Here is a 16632-nt window from a genome sequence, read left to right as displayed (position 1 = left end):
ATTGGTTTCCAGGGTGTTAGAGGTTGCCTCAGGATTCTCGATATCCTCTGATTATGATAGCCCTTCTCTTACAGCTGGATTTTCCAACTTTTCTACTTTTCTCTCCCTCTTGGTACATGAAAAGCTAACACAAGACAAAGGAAATTGACTCCAGAGGGAGCTGACTGTTCAGCAGATATAATAATATGCTTCTAAGAGCGTGAAAGCTAACTATTAAAGGAGAAGATTAGGAAAAAATTCCCTGTTTGAAAAATCTTATGTGATGTTATTAGTCAGTAGTGGAGAAAACAATTTTCAGAGAGGAGTGATTTGAGTGTCTCTTTGAAGTGAATTGGACACAAAAGTATTTGCCAAGAAGGGACTTAATTTTAATTTTAAATTTAGTTAAAATTATGACATACTCATACTGTTTGTAAGTTTAATTTCAAATAATTTAGTTAATGCTTTTTTTATTGGAGAGTTACCATATGTTCAATGCGAGTTTTAATAAAGCCACTCATCTTTCCTTTCAAAACTTACATTGATTTTTGTGTAAAGATACTTAAGCTTTGGAGAATCCAAATCTGCCATTTTTGGTTTTGAACATAATTTAAAAATTAATAAAATATTACCAATATATAAAAATGAAAAGCCATTTGGGAAAAGTAATGTGAGGAAGCTAACTGGAAAATTCCAGGTAAGATGATACTTAGCAGGCCTCAGGTTTTAACTTCGATCTCTTTGTTGTTTTCTTGAAGAGAAAAATATGTAATTACGCAACAGCAACTAACTAGACAACTTTTCATGATATGCTGTTAGCAGTACAAGAGAATGACAAAAACGAGTGTCTCTAGGAGGCATTTTAGCTTCATGTAAAAAGATGAGCTTCAATATTCTATTAGAATAATTCACACCTAGAGAACACTTTTTCCTCTCTAGGTCTCCAAAAATGTTCTAAAAAATCAAATTTGAAGAATGTTTTATTTGCCTTTTCTTTGTATTTAACGCTTCGGTCCTTCTTCCCCATTGTTCTCTTTGGATCTCACTCTGTATAGATGCTTTTGGTTCTGTTTCCCTAGGTCATTTCTGTCCTTCAAGATTTCACTCCCATTTTACAAGATCACTTGATGTTGGCATTGGAGAAGTTACCATTTCTGTGTCCTGATGCAGGGAGTCCTGAAAACAGTGCTGCCAGTGTGTTCAAGAGCAAATATGCAGATAGTCTCTTTCAAATCCTTTTTCAATGTCAGGAGAACTCCAACCCTTCATGTTACCTTTTGACTGTAGGATTGAGAGAGCACGCTCCCATTCTGAGTGTTTTAGCAGCATGTTTCCAAGTGAGTATTGATGAAGTTATTTATCTTTTAGAGGAATAAGTAATAAAAAAGTGATGGTTATGCACAATTATGCTAAGTGGTAAATACGTAGGTTGCATTCATCAGGTTTTTTTCTCAGTTTTTGTAGTAATTGTGAATAGTATGACACATTTGGCCAAACGATATATAATGAGGTGATCTTTGTTTCTGGTTATTAGAAAACCATCATTTTTGTCATTTGACAGGATGCAAACATTATTCATTGTCTCTGTGTTTGGATGATTACTACTGTGGATGGTATTACCAGCACTGAAGCAACAAACCATATTCAAAGCTCGGCAGAAAATCACGAGTGGGATCTTCATGACTTATCAGTTATCTGGAAAGTCTTTTTACAAAAGCAAAAAAGTAAAACACTTCTAAATGGCTTCCAGCTCTTTTTAAAGGTAAGGTAATGTCTTTTTAGTGGTATTCTTGAGTGTATCTCAAATCATCTTGGAAAGGAGATGGCCTATAGATTCCCCTTCTGTCTTGCTATTTGTGGCCTAGATAACCTGGGTGTATTCCACTTAAAATCCCGGTCAAGTAAGAAAATCTTTGCATGGAAGTTCTTCCAGTTATTACAAATTTGCAGATCATATATCAATCTTGCATGCAATTTTAATAAATGAGAACTTTATTGTTCTGTTACTGAGGAAGACAAATTCCACATATATTGAGGTACTTTTAGGAAAGAATTGTAACCTATTTTTGTGTCTTAAAGGATTCACCTTTACTGTATATACTGGAGATGTATGAACTATGTATGAACTGTAAAAAATACAATGAAGCTAAAACCAAACTGGACAAGTTTCAGGAAAGTCTCACAAAAGTAAGCAAATTAATTTTCTCTAGTTGTCTTTGCCTAGGTCTTCCCGTATTAGAATGTGATAGGCATTTAATGGCATATATGCAAATAATGAAAAAGGGTATGCGTAGAATGATCTAGGACCTGATTTGTGAGACAGTAGGTTTCAGCAGATTCTTTTTATTGCTGGCAGTTGACGGAAGAATGTTTTTGACAATTCAAAACCTGCAATGCATTTTTCTAAATCATTTTAAGTTGATATGGGCACATTGAAGTACCATGTCATCCTCCTTGTGTGAGCAGTTTACTGTTTGAAGGTTGGCATTGACTCAAGTAGGACCACTGTTGGTAAATTGAATTTTTTGTGCTGAGTAAGTGTGGGATATTCTCTATTCTATATTGACCAGGGCAAGTCAATACTGAGCTGATAAACCAGTGACTTACAGGGAATATCTGTTTAAGAAAGGCAGCTTTTTTGAATATGTTTCCAAGTTTCTGAAAAAGTCTGTGATATTGCTTTAGTGTTGGTAGTTCTGTAGACTTCTCTTTGAAAATGACTCAGTGAACTGAATTACACACTTTGATTAAAACACTGGTTCAGCAGTTGCTTTTAAGAGGACCAAAGTGTTTTCATGCAGTGTTCCTTGTTTGTCACATAGAGATGTTTTCACAAATTACTTCAGTTCTTTCCTTTCCATCACAATTTTCTAGTTCCCTGAATATCTTGGTAACTAACATTCCGTGTCATTAGTGGTTTTCCTTCCTGCAATTCAAGCTAAGGCTAGATCAGTTTCCTTTCCTATGTGCCACTCACATAGTGGATATGCTTGTAAAGTATACAGCTGTATGACAAGAGCTATTAATCTGGCAATTCATTTTATCTATCCATTTCTGATCCTTCTTGCATCTTTTATCTCTTCCATGATTATCAGGAGTAATTGGTAGCCACCCTGTCATAAAATTTACTACTGTCAGATCAAAGTCAAACATACATCAGCGATGGATCAGTGCTCCCTTGGGAATGGCAGTTCATTGTTTCTTAAAGAAGGAGGTAGATCTGGTACACGTTCCATTTCCAGTGCGATTCCCACCAAAATGCAGAATATATTTGCAAAAAACCCGCCAACACTTAAAAATCTTTGTCTACGCAGCTTAAAACTGAAGATGAACCAGGAGCTTCAGAATTACCTGTGCAATGGTTGGAATCACAGGCATTGGTTCTTCTTGAATTGATGATGCAGCAATGTAGAACGGAATATGAATTAGGAAAGCTCTTACAGCTGTTTGCTGCAGCAGATAATCTTCTACTCGATGGTAAATACAGTTTCCTCTGTTAGATGATATTACCGCTTTAATCTCAAGACCACATGCAATGCTTTTGCAGTGGCTGAAAATGTTTACTTTAAGTGTATTCATACTGCTTTATTTTTGTATAAGAATTTATATAACCAGAGTTGGTCCTTATGGTGAATTGCAGTGGTGAAAATGTAATTGTGTGTAGTCTGTTTGGGAGAATGATTACGTGCAAGTGTTGATGAGGAGTGCACAGATTATCTACAGAAGTATTTTAGTTATGGATTTAGAGCTTATTTTCAGTCCCATGAAAGCTTTAGAGTGCAAAATCTGTGCTTCTCTGGCAGGGCTGCATGCTGAAATAAGTAGCAGAATTTCCTCAGGTTTAAAAACCAGCTGCCTTTAATTGTTTATACTCTTTTAAAACAGGCCCTTACGTGAAGAAGCTCTGTGCACTCAGCGAGACCCTGAAGGATTCCTCCGTATCAATTAATCGCTCCATCCTAACCAGTTGCAATATGGAGACATTTCAGAGTGAGTGCAGATCAATTCTGGAGCAGCTACAAGAGAAAGGAATGTTCTCCCTGGCTCGGGAGGTAGCAGCACTAGCTGAATTGCCCGTGGACAATGTAGTTACCCAAGAGGTACAGTATAGCTAAATAATGATATTCACCTCTTAATACTCCTATTACTGGCAGTATTGAGAATGTTACTTCTCAGTCTTCCTGAAACACAAATTTTTCTTCAAATCGCTTTCTATTTTAAATGCAAGTACACCAAGCAAGTTGACTATTAGTGCTGAGCTGAAAAGGACGGTGTAGCTTTCCTTATTCTCTTACTGGTTTTACTTGCTATACAATCTGTTTTATTTGGTGAGAAAAATAGATGGATTCATTGCATATTGAGACACTTAATCTAAATTCAGTTTTTCAGTATTCTAGCCATCCAGTGTGATTTTTCTTTTTTGGAAAGATAGTTGTTTAAAACCTGTGTGAATTTTGCAGGTTCTAAGAGATCTACATCATTTAAGAGACATTGGACAGTGGCATCAAAACCAGACAAGAATTGAATTCTGGAAAAAATGTAATGACAACTTCATGAAAAATTCCATCTCCAGCAAAGCTGCATCTGAATTTTTTTTTAATCAGGCAAACACAGTATTTGAATCTTTAGCTCATGACAAGATAAATAGCATTATGGAGAGACATTTGTTGCTTACCCTAGCTGGCCATTGGCTAGCCAAGAATGACTCAGTGTCACTGCACCAATTAGAAGAAATAGAGAAGCAGATCTGGATTTGTCGCATCGCACAACAAACGTTATCCACAGATGAGGGGTCAGGCAAGTCGAGATTTTCCTCCCATGTTGTAGTGAACAGGGATCTTTCCTTTGACAACTTAGCTAAGGAGTTTTCTTTTTCAAAGCTACCTGCTCTCAACACACCAAAGTACTTAAAGCTAGAGGGTCTTGCATTCAGAGAGTCTCAACAGACCTTGACTAGCGATGAGGAGGAATCACTCAAGTTTCTGATCGGATGCCTTCTTGATGAAGGAAGTGTGCATGAAGCCAGCCGTGTTTGTCAGTACTTCCATTTCTACAACAGAGACGTTTCAGTGGTGTTGCATTGCAGAGCTCTGGCCTCAGGGGAGACTGATCTAGACAAATTACACACAGATATTCAGACTCTCCTTGTAGCAAGAGAGAGGACATCTGAAAGCAGTGCATCTCAGCAAAGCAGAGTCCCAAGTGGTAAGTAACACTAACCAATTCAGCCACTTGACAAGTAATAGCGTTGTTGGGGTTCCACTGGATTCTTCCTCTTTTGTTGCAGTGTTTATTTCCCCCAAAATTTCTGCAGGAAGTAAGGTCTTCCTGACAGCGGGTTATCTCCTTGTTTTATAAATCCTCTAGTGAAGGGAATTTGAAGCCTTGTAATGTACATTGCTTGTTTGTGCTTCAGACAGGGTGTTTCTGTATATGGTTTCTATAGTCTCTTAACCGTTCATTTTTTATAGTTGACAATCCTCTTCCAGTAAAGTAGCACTAAACTTCATCTGTGTTCCTGCTTTTGGAATACACACTCTAGTAAATCTTGAGTGTGTTTCTGGAGCTGAAACATGGAAATGCCTTAATTAATATTTTCTCTGAATTCTTTGTACATTATAAAGGGTTTAGTGTTTCTTATTAATAGCAAGGCTGATAATGTTTATATATAGTACTCTGTGCATATTTATGAAGTCTGAATGAGAAAGCTGTCAGCTGCAACATTACTTTCTAATACTACCATGTATAAAGCTTAATAGGAATAGAAGAGAATAAATGAAGCCTAAGCCATCAGAAGGACTGCTGAACTCTTACGCTCTCTTATGTTTAGGAATTTTACATCTGAGATGTTATTATGGATATTTTGGCTCATTTGTGTTCTGTCATATTGTTTGTACCCTAAAACTTTAAAAAACAAAACAAACAAAAAAAAACCCCACAGGTGTTAAGAGTTCCATTTTCAAAGACTGAGAAAGTATTATGTATTTGCTACAGATTTCTGGACGCTTGCTCCAAGTATAAGGCTTGTTGGTGTTATCTGTCTGTATGAGAAAGGAATTTATAGTATTTTTGTTTCCAGCATCAAGCTTAGAAGACTGGACACACATTGTGGCTCCGTCTCCAGATGATCAGGTTGTTGTCAGTCTGAAGGCTCTCATAGATGAATGTGTCCATGGAAGAAACTACTGCAGACAGGTTCTCTGTTTATATGAACTTTCTAAGGTACGTGTCTAGTAACATTATTGAAGAAACAAGTGGTTTGTATCAAGCTGTGCTGTGGAATTTTGTGGAGGAAAGGATAAAGAGTGGTGCAAGTACTCATCAGGTGCCTGAAACGAGCTTCAGAGGGTGAAATTACCAAGCCTCTGTGTGGAAAAATGGCCAGATGCTTCCTAGGCATGAAGCGTTGAAATGAACTCAACTCCCAGACTCCCCAGGCCTCTACCTCTGACTCCACTAAGCCAGATTTCAGCCTGTGTCTCTTTGATGTGCCTTTTTTTATAATCTTTCAAGCATATGTTGTTCATCTAGCACTTCGCTTTAGGCCTTTGTTGTGGGATGCCTTCATAATCAACACCGACCCAGAAGTAGACAAAGAGATAGCAGCTGCCTTAGAAGTTTTAGCACAGAAGTGCTGTGCAGGCTCCACACAGTGGCAGCTCTTTACCCTGAGGCTGCTCAGAGGAGTGGCTAATAAGTTCCAAGTGGTTTGACCCAGACAGTGATAGAAGTAGCAGATTGTTGTTTGCTGCCTCTCTGCTCCTTGACTTTCATGACTGCCAGCAGCCCACCTCTGCTTCTTCTCCAGAGGGTGCTGCTGAACACTTCTGTCAGGGTACAGAATCCCTTTCCATGGTACTTGGTCCATATTGTTGGAGAGTAACATTAGTTTTTTCTGAATAAAAACAGCAGCGTGTGTGCTGAAAATATTAGTATCATCGTTATCACAGAGGTTCTTAGATTTTCCTACAGAATTTTTCATGCCTCGAATATTTGGAGTGAGTGCTTTAGGTTTGAGATAGCTATTAAGAAGTAGTCTGGCTTGTTCCTTTTTATACCATCTGTATACTTCTTGCCTGAAGCTGGATGTCCATACTTTTGAATTAAGGGTTGATCATTGTGTTTATGAGGTACATTTTTCGATTAATTTGTGAATTTGTAAAGTTGGAATATGTTACAGCAGAGTATTTACAGAGCCTCACCAACTCCTCTTCCACATGTAGCAAATGTAAAAACTAGTATATCTTTTTCACTGAGAGTTTGTGGTACGTAGAGAAGAGGAAGAGGAACCTCCTAAGTAAAACTTATGCAGTAAAACACAATTCTTCATTTGGGAGGAAACGTTCCTGTCTTTTTTTCTAGGTATTTTAAGTGTTAAGGTTTATATTTGGTTCAGGAGAGCACCTCTGTCATCAGCTCATGATTAAGATGATGTACTGCAGGTCAATATATGTTCTGGACCGGTATTTTTGCTGTGTAGAATCTTCTAAGTATATCTGTGTTTCTTAGGAATTGAACTGCTCCTACAGTGAAATGTCAGCCCACGACCCTGAAAAAGTGCTTCGAGCAATTCTGTCATCCCATCAGCCGGACAGATGCAGGAAAGCTCAGGCATTCATCACCACGCAGCGTCTCCAGCCTGAAACTGTGGCAGAGCTAGTGGCTGAAGAAATCATGCAGGAATTATTGACATCTTCAGAAGGGAAAGGTAGTAAAGAGGCTTGATCTTGTTGTATTTTAGTGGTTTTGGTTTGTAAGTGTAGTATTTGTATCTGAAAAACAGTCCTTGCTCTGGAGATATTTGGGTGCTAATTATAGTCTGTAATGTTTGGGCAGCTCTTGCATAAGGTTTGTAAACTTTGTATACCTTATATAAGGTTTTATACAAATGTTTATTTTTAGGGTTTTTTTGTGTCCAGTGTAGTGTTGCAGTAGTTAAGGTTTTATTTTTTGTGGATGTAAATTTAATGGTTTAAAAAAAATGGGTTGTTTGGGTTTTTTTAATCACGATCTTTGCAGCCCCACATCATCTGACTTGGAAAGACTCGTGTTTATTTCTTTGTGTAAAGCATGGCCAAAAGATTTTCCCTTTTTTTTTTTATTTTGTGAAATGAGGGATGTTCCTCAAAACAGCAGGAATTTTTCTGGGGGACTTTTCTATTTGAGTAACTTCTACTTTGCCACAACATTAATAACAAAGTTCCATGAGAAACAACGAGCCATCTGACGGAGATTCTTGAGTCCGGGTGTGCTCTCCTCTGCTTCTACTGTCTTCCACTCTGCTTCCCCTCACTCTTGCTGCTCCCCTTGTACCAGTTCACTTGGTTAGCTCAGATGATTTGGTGCACCTCCTTTAGAAGAGTCAACTTACTAACCCAGCAGAAAACAAATCCAGAAAAGAAGAGTCTTCTGTTGAGTTCATGAGTTGAACTGGTTTGTGGAAGAGTATGAATCAGAGCCACTGCAAGGGATGGGTTAGAATTGGGTTATGTAAGGACGAGGAGCAGCAGCAGCCTACTGTATTTGTGAAATTATAGGTGTAATTACAGTAGCAATGCAGTTGTTCAGTAGGATTTCATTGGATCGAACTGGCAAAGAAGTAGTACCTGATTCTTAACTTTAAGCAGTAAGATCAGAAGTGTCTTTAGAATTGTAGTTCCAAGTCCTAGGTCAGTCTGGATGAAGTTACATTGGTTTGTTTGGGTTTTTTTCTATTAACATAGCTAATCTCTCCTGAACAAGTAGCACTTGTGACATAACTCTCTCTCTGTGGACACAGGACAGAAACATGTTTTGAACCCTGCAGCTGAGAGTCAGGCATTCCTACAGCTTGCTAAGCTGTGCCAGGATCATACGTTGGTTGGCATGAGGTTATTGGATAAAATTTCCTCTGTACCACGTGGGGAACTGTCATGCAGTAAGTAAATGGCAAATAATACTTGATGTAACTAGTGCATTACAAAACATGGCATTACTTGGTTTAAAATCACATCACAAAGAATAAAAGCAATGCTGATGGAAACATCTATTACTTCTATTACAATAAATTCTATATTCAATTAATAGATCTGAGTAAATAAGCATGTTGCTTAAGTGTTGCTTCAGTTTACTTTCCAGACAAAATACAGATATTTTTTTTGTGCCAACAGCTGGGAGATGCACTCAGTGAGTTACCTGAACTTCTGTAGTTATATGTTCCAGAAGGAGGGTATTGTGACTTTCTTTGTATTAATCACAATTAGAAATTGCTTTCTTTATCCATTTGTTAAACTAACCTTCTATATCTTCTGTTGCTAAAGTCCATTTTACACTTTGCAGCTTTATATACCATGGAGATGATGTCACTGAGTTTATAAAACATAGCCAAGGTACTTTGGAACCGTTCTGCCACTGCTAACCAGTGGCAAACTGCTGGTTTAGACTGTTTCTAAAAACGATTTATTATGGGCAGTTCCTCTCTGAGGAAAACAAATGAGGGTAAGATTTTAGCATGAGTTGTCTCGTGAGTATGAACGTGGGCAGAACTTCCAATGCTGTTTTGTCCGGAGTGGTGAGGAAAGAGCATCTTCTAGAACATGTTCTGCAGAAGCAAAAGCGTGGCTGAAGTTAACGTTGCAACTGTTCCATTAGAATCCAGCTATAATACTGGAAATTTGGAAAACCTTTGTGAGAAAATAAGTAATTAAAAATATCATGTTCCATGTAATCTTTATGTCCCTAACACATTTGTCCTGTTGTCAGATCTTAACTTACCCCTTATTTTGTCTGGTTAAGTAATATAAGGGTGAATATTAGTATTCTCATGCATGGCTGACTAAAGTAAGGAAAAGACTCTGAGGAAACAATGTTGGGAATTACCAAATTGTGCTGGAGGACTCTGCCTCTCTTTGAGTGGAGTCTCCGCTAGAGTACCTTTTCACAGGTAGAGGTATAATTGGTTTGTTTCACAACATGTTGTATAGGTTTATGACATTAACTGTGTTCTTTTCAAAATCTGCATTTTTAAATATGTTGTGTACCAGTTTGCATAATACTACTCCTTTTCTGAAGTGAATTGCATGCTGCTGAGAGTAAGGTCCGGGACTCCACTGTGTCATGATTGCTTTACAGTATTAGATCAGGCCCTCCATGGAAAATGGAATATGCTAAGATGTACTGTTTTAACTCATTTATTTAGTGTATGGAATTTATGAATGATTTTTCAAATCCAGATGCAAAACTTGTGGCCTTCCTTTTTCAAATGCAGAGCTGACTGGTAATAGCGGGGTGCTGATGTATTATTATATGCTTGCCAATCAGCTTTTGGTGGAGGAGATTGGAAGTTTTGTGTGTGGAATAAAATAACATTTCAGAAAATGATCCAAAAAACCCAGACTTTCCCACAGATTGAGAAGCCAGACTGAATGCATACTGTTACAGAAACTGTTACTTCTTAAAATTGCATAGGACAGAACCATAATAGCTCAGATTTCTAATCCAATTCTGCTGTTTGTAACTGGAAAGGTTGTGTATCCCCTGCAGAGATGGCATCACTTTTGGAGAGAGGCATGATAATTAACTTCCTCAGCTTATTAACTGAAATACCCAAATTGTTCTATTCTTCAGTTACAGAATTGCTGATTTTGGCCCATAATTGCTTTAGTTTGACTTGCCACATGGAAGGAATCACTAGAGTCCTCCAAGCAGCACGGCTTCTCACAGATGGCCATTTGGCACCTAATGAAGAGTACGGGCTTGTGGTATGTGTCTTTGATGCCATATGTGCTTATCCAGATGCTGTATGAAGGTTTCCACGTACACGTTCGCCAATAACTTTGCTTGTGAGCGGTGCAGGGGGAGTAGGTGGGTGATGGAGTGGAGTTCAGTCTTTCAGCTCTGGTTGACTGGTCTTGTCCTGCCTGTCCCTAGAAGCTAACGGTGGGTGTTTGGTCTGATGTGCGCAGGTGATGATTTTTACATCACAGAAGCTCTTAGAAGACTTCTTTGGAAAAACAGAGGTGGAGATAGTGGAATAGTGAGGTGGCAACAGTGTAGTAAAGGAGAATGGGAAAGTCAAAGTAATTCAGCTACTGGTGAAATGCGATAATTTGTATCACCAGGCTGTCCTGCATCTTTAAGTCCTGCCTTGAAAGGACTCCTGGAGTCCAAGACATGCCCAGTATAAATGGTGTAATTGCTAAAAGGTTCACTGCATGTTTTTATTTGGTAAAATTATGTCCTTTCACCTCACAGTAAAAAAGATACAGTAGGTTGGTTTAAAAATAAAACCTCCGTGGCTCTAAGGGAACATCTGCCTGCCTAATGCAACTCACAGTGCCGTGTAGCTGGGTCAGCTAGCACAGCACTCTGGCCTCACGCAGCCTTCTCCCTGCTGTGGCACTGACTGCTTTGAGAGAGAGGATTTTTCTGCTTTCCTTTGAGCTTCATACTTACACTGTTATTTCCACAGGTTCGTCTTCTCACTGGAATTGGCAGATACAATGAAATGACCTACATATTTGAACTGCTGCATGAGAAACACTACTTTGAAGTGCTCATGAGAAAGAAATTAGACCCAGTAGGTGGAGGGGGATAAAGGGGAGAAAACTTTGAGAGAACTGTGTGGCTACATCAGAAACTGATATTTACACAACAAGGTGGAATTATCTGGGGATTTTAGTTACTGGAGTGTAGGGAGTGTTATTCAAGTTCATAGTAATAAATTAATTCTGGGTTTTATTCTGGGTTTAGTTTAACAAGTTTGTTCTAATTAGTTCAGTGCTGCAACAAGAGCAGCATTGAAACTTCAAGCTTGGGAATATCACTTAGAGTTTTCATGTCCTGCTTTGGTTTTACTTCCAGTTAATGTTTCATGGGTTTTAAAAAATCATAAATATTTATAGCTTTCTCGTAACATAAATAAAGTCATAAACAAATGTCAGTTTTGACATTTGTATGTAAATAAATAAATGCATAGCTGCTGGATTTTCTTACCTGACGTAATGTAGTTCGTTAAACCCAAGTATACTATTGCCCTTACGTTTTAAAATAGTATGGAGAAACCTCAAAGAGTGTAATGATCACTTTTGGGAAAATTGTACCAGAATAGTTTTGCTTGTGGGTACCAAAACGTGAATAAAAAAAAAAAGCTCTTCAAATCTTAATCTGATATCCCCTCATCTGACCAGAGCGGGACATTGAAGACAGCTCTGCTGGATTACATCAAGCGTTGTCGCCCAGGGGACAGTGAAAAGCACAACATGATAGCCCTTTGCTTCAGTATGTGTCGAGAAATTGGAGAGAATCATGAGGCTGCTGCTTGCATACAGCTTAAACTCATTGAATCTCGGCCATGGGGTGAGTGGAAACTGCAAAACCAAGACAGACAAGCAAGTTTGTTTAAGAAGGAAGACATGATGGGTAAATGTAGTTTTGGTTGCCTGTGTTGTCCTGGTGACATCCATTAAACTTCCACTGTCTGGAAGGAGGGTCCTATTTGCCAGGCTGGGGCTATTCTTGTACTTAAGTTTATCTGGCTGCTCTGGTATTTTTCAAAGCGTTGAGATTTTTGGCTCTTACTGTAATATAATGTTCCTGTGGTACCGTGCATGGGAGGAGGTAAGGACACGTGCATGTTTTCCTCACTTTAATAGGACATGACACAGTGGGTTTTTATATGAAGTGTATATATAAAGTGTTGGGGGTTTTATGTTTGCGCAAGGTAACTTGTTAACATCTAAACTTAGTGAGTTCTGTACAGCTGGGAGAATGCTGGGGGGCACACTGAGGTCTCACTGCGGAGCAGTTAGCCAGGACCGTAACAGCAACTAAAACAGCAGCTCTGCCAAATGGTCCTCTGACTTTATCTGGTAATAAGCAGTGCTCATCTCTACCACAAATGTTCTTTTCAGTTCTTCAGTCGCTTGACTAGATTCCAGCAGTAGCTTTGGTCCATTAACTGAACAGGCATCACTGTTTCTTCACACTTTTTTAATACAAATTTTTTTTAGTCTTTTGTTGCTTTCTGAAACAACACTAGGGACAGACTTGGTACCAGGAGGTATTTTTGTAACTTACTTTGTCACTTTTATAAATAATAGGTTATTCGTTTTTTTTCCCCATTTCAGAGGAGTCTCTTCAGGATGTTGCAAATTTAAAGAAACTGCTGATGAAAGCTCTGACTCTCTTTATTGATGCTGCAGAAAGTTATTCTAAGGTAAAATGAGATGGAATTGTATGACTTCTGTACAGCATTGGGAGCACATAAGGAGTGAGCTGAAGTGGGAGAACAAACAAAGCTGCTCTAGGGAGGGTGTGCAGAATCCTGTCGCAGTAGAAAAGGAGCAAAGGAATCTCTTGCTCTGTCAGCTCAGCAGTATCCCAGCAGTCTCAACACAGTTGTACCAAAGAGCAGTACGCTGTTCCCTGCTCAGGCTTTAACACCTAGGTTACAATTAGGTTCCTCAGTTTTAGAAGAGTGACCGTGAGCTTAACAAGCAAGAATAGAACAATATAAAGCGTGCTTAAAAACTGATGTGATTACGATGAAAAGCGTATTTGTGGGGAGTGGAGCTTCATTTAAAACTAATGGAATATGATCAATGATAAAACTGCAGCGATGTAAAAGATGAAATACCAGACCACTCTGAACTCATTGTCGCTCTCAGGAGTATTTATTGCTTTCCTCTAGAAACGTGCTTCAGAAGCTTGCATTTGTCTTTGATTTATTAAATAGGACTCCTGTGTCCGCCAGTCCTTGCGCTGCAGTCGGCTGACAAAGCTGATAACCCTCCAGCTGCATTTTCTCAACACTGGTCAGAGCACTATGCTGATCAACCTGAACAGACAGAACCTGATGGACTCCATCATGTCCTTGCCTAGATTCTATCAGGTAAGCTTGGCTTCCTCAGCTGTTATTTTTTCTGAAAATAATTGTTTTAAAGAGCAGGTACTGAAGCACTCTGCTCCTGTGAGCGTAACGCTCAGCTCTGCCACGTGGCCACCAAGTCCCGTGACTATTAACCCGTCATATTGCTGCAGATCCTGGTGCGGACTGACGCTTTTGGCAGTCCTTGCTGGCTTGCTGCCATCGTACAGCCAGGACCTTGGCTATCCAGCAGCTCTCATGCTGCTGTGAATCTACACCAGAGCCCTGAAATCTAATCTACATTGGCATCCATCGTTTTGTAAATTAGGAAATAAGAAAGAAAAGGGCTTTTTAAAGAGAACAAACCACCTCCCTCTGACATCTTGTTTAGGGGTGAAGGAAAATTATTTGCAGTATTTTGTTACCCTTGTATTTCTCTGTAACACAGCTGCTCTCAAGAACAGCATCAAGAGGTGGGCCAAACAGAAGACCTAGAACATTTTAAGTATTCTAAGTATAGGAATGTTCCTGTGCAAGAATAAACTCTTGCTGCTCAGTAATTCCAGCCTCTGTTCTCCCTGCAGGCGGCTATTGTGGCTGAGGCTTATGAGTTTGTTCCAGATTGGGCTGAAGTTCTGTATCAACAAGTGATCACCAAGGGAGACTTCACTTACTTAGAAGAATTTAAACAACAAAGACCACTGAAGCCTAGCATATTTGAGGAGATTGCTAAGAAGTAAGTAGTTCTACGCTCAAATTGGAACTTTCTTTTCCACAGGCTACTTTAGAGGAGCAACTGCGTGTTTAATAGCATGCACGTCTTAGTACTGTTAAAACCTTTTACATGATCAAGTGTAGTATACAGGGACTTGAGATCTATTCAGTTTCTTAAGCATATTGTGCAAATAACACTGGATCTACCGTTTTTATTGAGCTGGATAAAGAGGGTACCTTAGGGCTGGTCAGATCAAGTATTTTTTAAAATGAATCAGAGCAAAATAAACAACCACGAGAATCCAATGTACATGGTGAGCACAACCTCTTTTGAAGAAATATAGTTCTTACTATATCTAGCTTACTTATCTTATCTCTTACTTACTTACTTATCTCTAGCAAGACAGTCTTATAATTGTTGTCCGCGAAGCCTTTCTATTTCAATTCTACGTACAATTATTTTCAGAGTTAAACAACACCCACCTACTGATGCTGCTCTGAAAAATCTGAAGAAATTGCTCGCTTACTGTGAAGATATCTACACATACTACAGATTGGCTTACGATAACAAGTTCTACGACGTGGTAAATACGCTTCTGAAGGATGCACAGACTGGCTGTTGTCTTAATGATATGTTATCAAACTAGAATCCAACCTCCATGCAGCAGAGACTGGCTCTGACAAGTACCAGTGCCACAGCTTCTTGCATGGTTAGTACCAATTCTTTAACAGATATTTTTATTAATTACCTGCTTACAATGATAGGCTGCTATGTCAAAGTTACTCCAGAAAACTGGTAAATATTTAAAATGCTGAGACTGTGTTAACTGAAAATTGTGTTTTGTATAATAAATCTTACTGTTTACAAAATACTTGACTAACCAGCAAATACAGACTGGCACAGCTGATGACGAACTAGAGATCCAGCAGTCCTCTAAATTAGGTGTGGATGATGGATCACCATCGGAATTGTATCTATCTATCTAAACCGACAAAAGGCTGAAATAGAATGTGCAGAATATCCAGTACATTGACAAGGAAATAAGCAGGAGAAAGTTTTAGATACACGCTAGGATAATCCATTCCTTGATTCCAGGCTGATTAGCCTGGTTTTGTTTTCTAGCTTAGTATAAAGTAATAGTCCTGTACAACTCTAAAGAGCATATACTTGATTCGCTACTGTCTTGGAGTAAAAGAAGTATCAAGCACAAATACATTCTGAACGGTTATTAAATTTTAACTCCTTTCCACGCTTAGGCAGTCCTACTGGGCAGACAGTTGGTATTGACACCCTGTCAGGAGCTAGCAACCAGAGCATTCTGCCACTTCGATGTTTTGGCAGGTTTACAAGATCAGGTCTGATTTAACTGGGGAGGGGGATAAGACTTGGACACTGCTTCAGGCAGAAACCCACTTTCAGCTTGGATTCTGTATGCTCCCCAAAACAAATGCAGCCTGCAGAGCTTCCAGCTAATCCGAAGAAGTTACCTCCTGTCCAAAAAAGAGGGGGTAGGGAGGGCTGACAGCTGACTATAGCATAGGCAGCTTTTAAGTACAATTAAGCTACGATACCATACTATCTCTAAACATTATCCTAGCAAAAATACAATTGCCATAGCAACCCAGTTAGTTAATTAGCAAAGAGATGCTAACTTGGATTTACAGCTTACAATCTCCTTTTGGTTGCTGAACATTTTCATGCTAGCAACTGCTGCATCTGACAGATATTTACTTGCACAGTATTTATCTCAAATCTGCAATGGTAGCACTAGAAGTAAGTCAGTCAGTCGTATACAGGTATACATAGTACAAGTCACAGCTCCTTTGATAAATAAAACATTTTAGGTAGGGAGGATTATGCCTGAGCAGAACACTATTTAAAATTCCAGTTCCAGTCAGTCTTGTAAGACCAAATTAGACTGAGCTGGCTCCGATTAGTCTGAGTTAAATAATGGCTAGCAAGCTTTTAACTTGAACTTTAAAGTTCCTGGCATGAAAGGAGAACGTCAAGCTATCCTTCTGAGAATTACCATCCCTGAGCCTTTAAAAACTTGGGACCACTAACAACGGGAAGGATCTGGAAGAACACCTGC

At 38.9% G+C, this 16632-nt stretch overlaps 1 protein-coding gene across 1 annotated transcript in view; it reads left to right on the top strand.

Annotated features, from left to right (window-relative positions):
* The window catches only part of SPG11 (SPG11 vesicle trafficking associated, spatacsin), a 36443-nt gene extending 20299 nt beyond the window's left edge, over positions 1–16144 (top strand). Inside the window, exons 25-40 of the mRNA XM_072871745.1 lie at positions 1059–1316; positions 1541–1741; positions 2059–2166; positions 3294–3456; positions 3865–4079; positions 4440–5184; positions 6059–6201; positions 7489–7687; positions 8759–8896; positions 10585–10718; positions 11429–11536; positions 12147–12315; positions 13086–13174; positions 13694–13849; positions 14410–14561; positions 15006–16144. Coding sequence (XP_072727846.1) covers positions 1059–1316; positions 1541–1741; positions 2059–2166; positions 3294–3456; positions 3865–4079; positions 4440–5184; positions 6059–6201; positions 7489–7687; positions 8759–8896; positions 10585–10718; positions 11429–11536; positions 12147–12315; positions 13086–13174; positions 13694–13849; positions 14410–14561; positions 15006–15186 — 3159 coding nt within the window. The 3' untranslated portion in view covers positions 15187–16144. The remainder of the gene's footprint in view (positions 1–1058; positions 1317–1540; positions 1742–2058; positions 2167–3293; positions 3457–3864; positions 4080–4439; positions 5185–6058; positions 6202–7488; positions 7688–8758; positions 8897–10584; positions 10719–11428; positions 11537–12146; positions 12316–13085; positions 13175–13693; positions 13850–14409; positions 14562–15005) is intronic.
* The last annotated feature ends 488 nt before the right edge of the window (positions 16145–16632 follow it).

This window comes from Ciconia boyciana, chromosome 8 (genome assembly GCF_034638445.1).
Source record: "Ciconia boyciana chromosome 8, ASM3463844v1, whole genome shotgun sequence".
NCBI lineage: Eukaryota > Metazoa > Chordata > Aves > Ciconiiformes > Ciconiidae > Ciconia > Ciconia boyciana.
The sequence above is the reverse complement of the archived record's forward strand: the minus strand, read 5'-3'. Positions and strand labels throughout refer to the sequence as shown.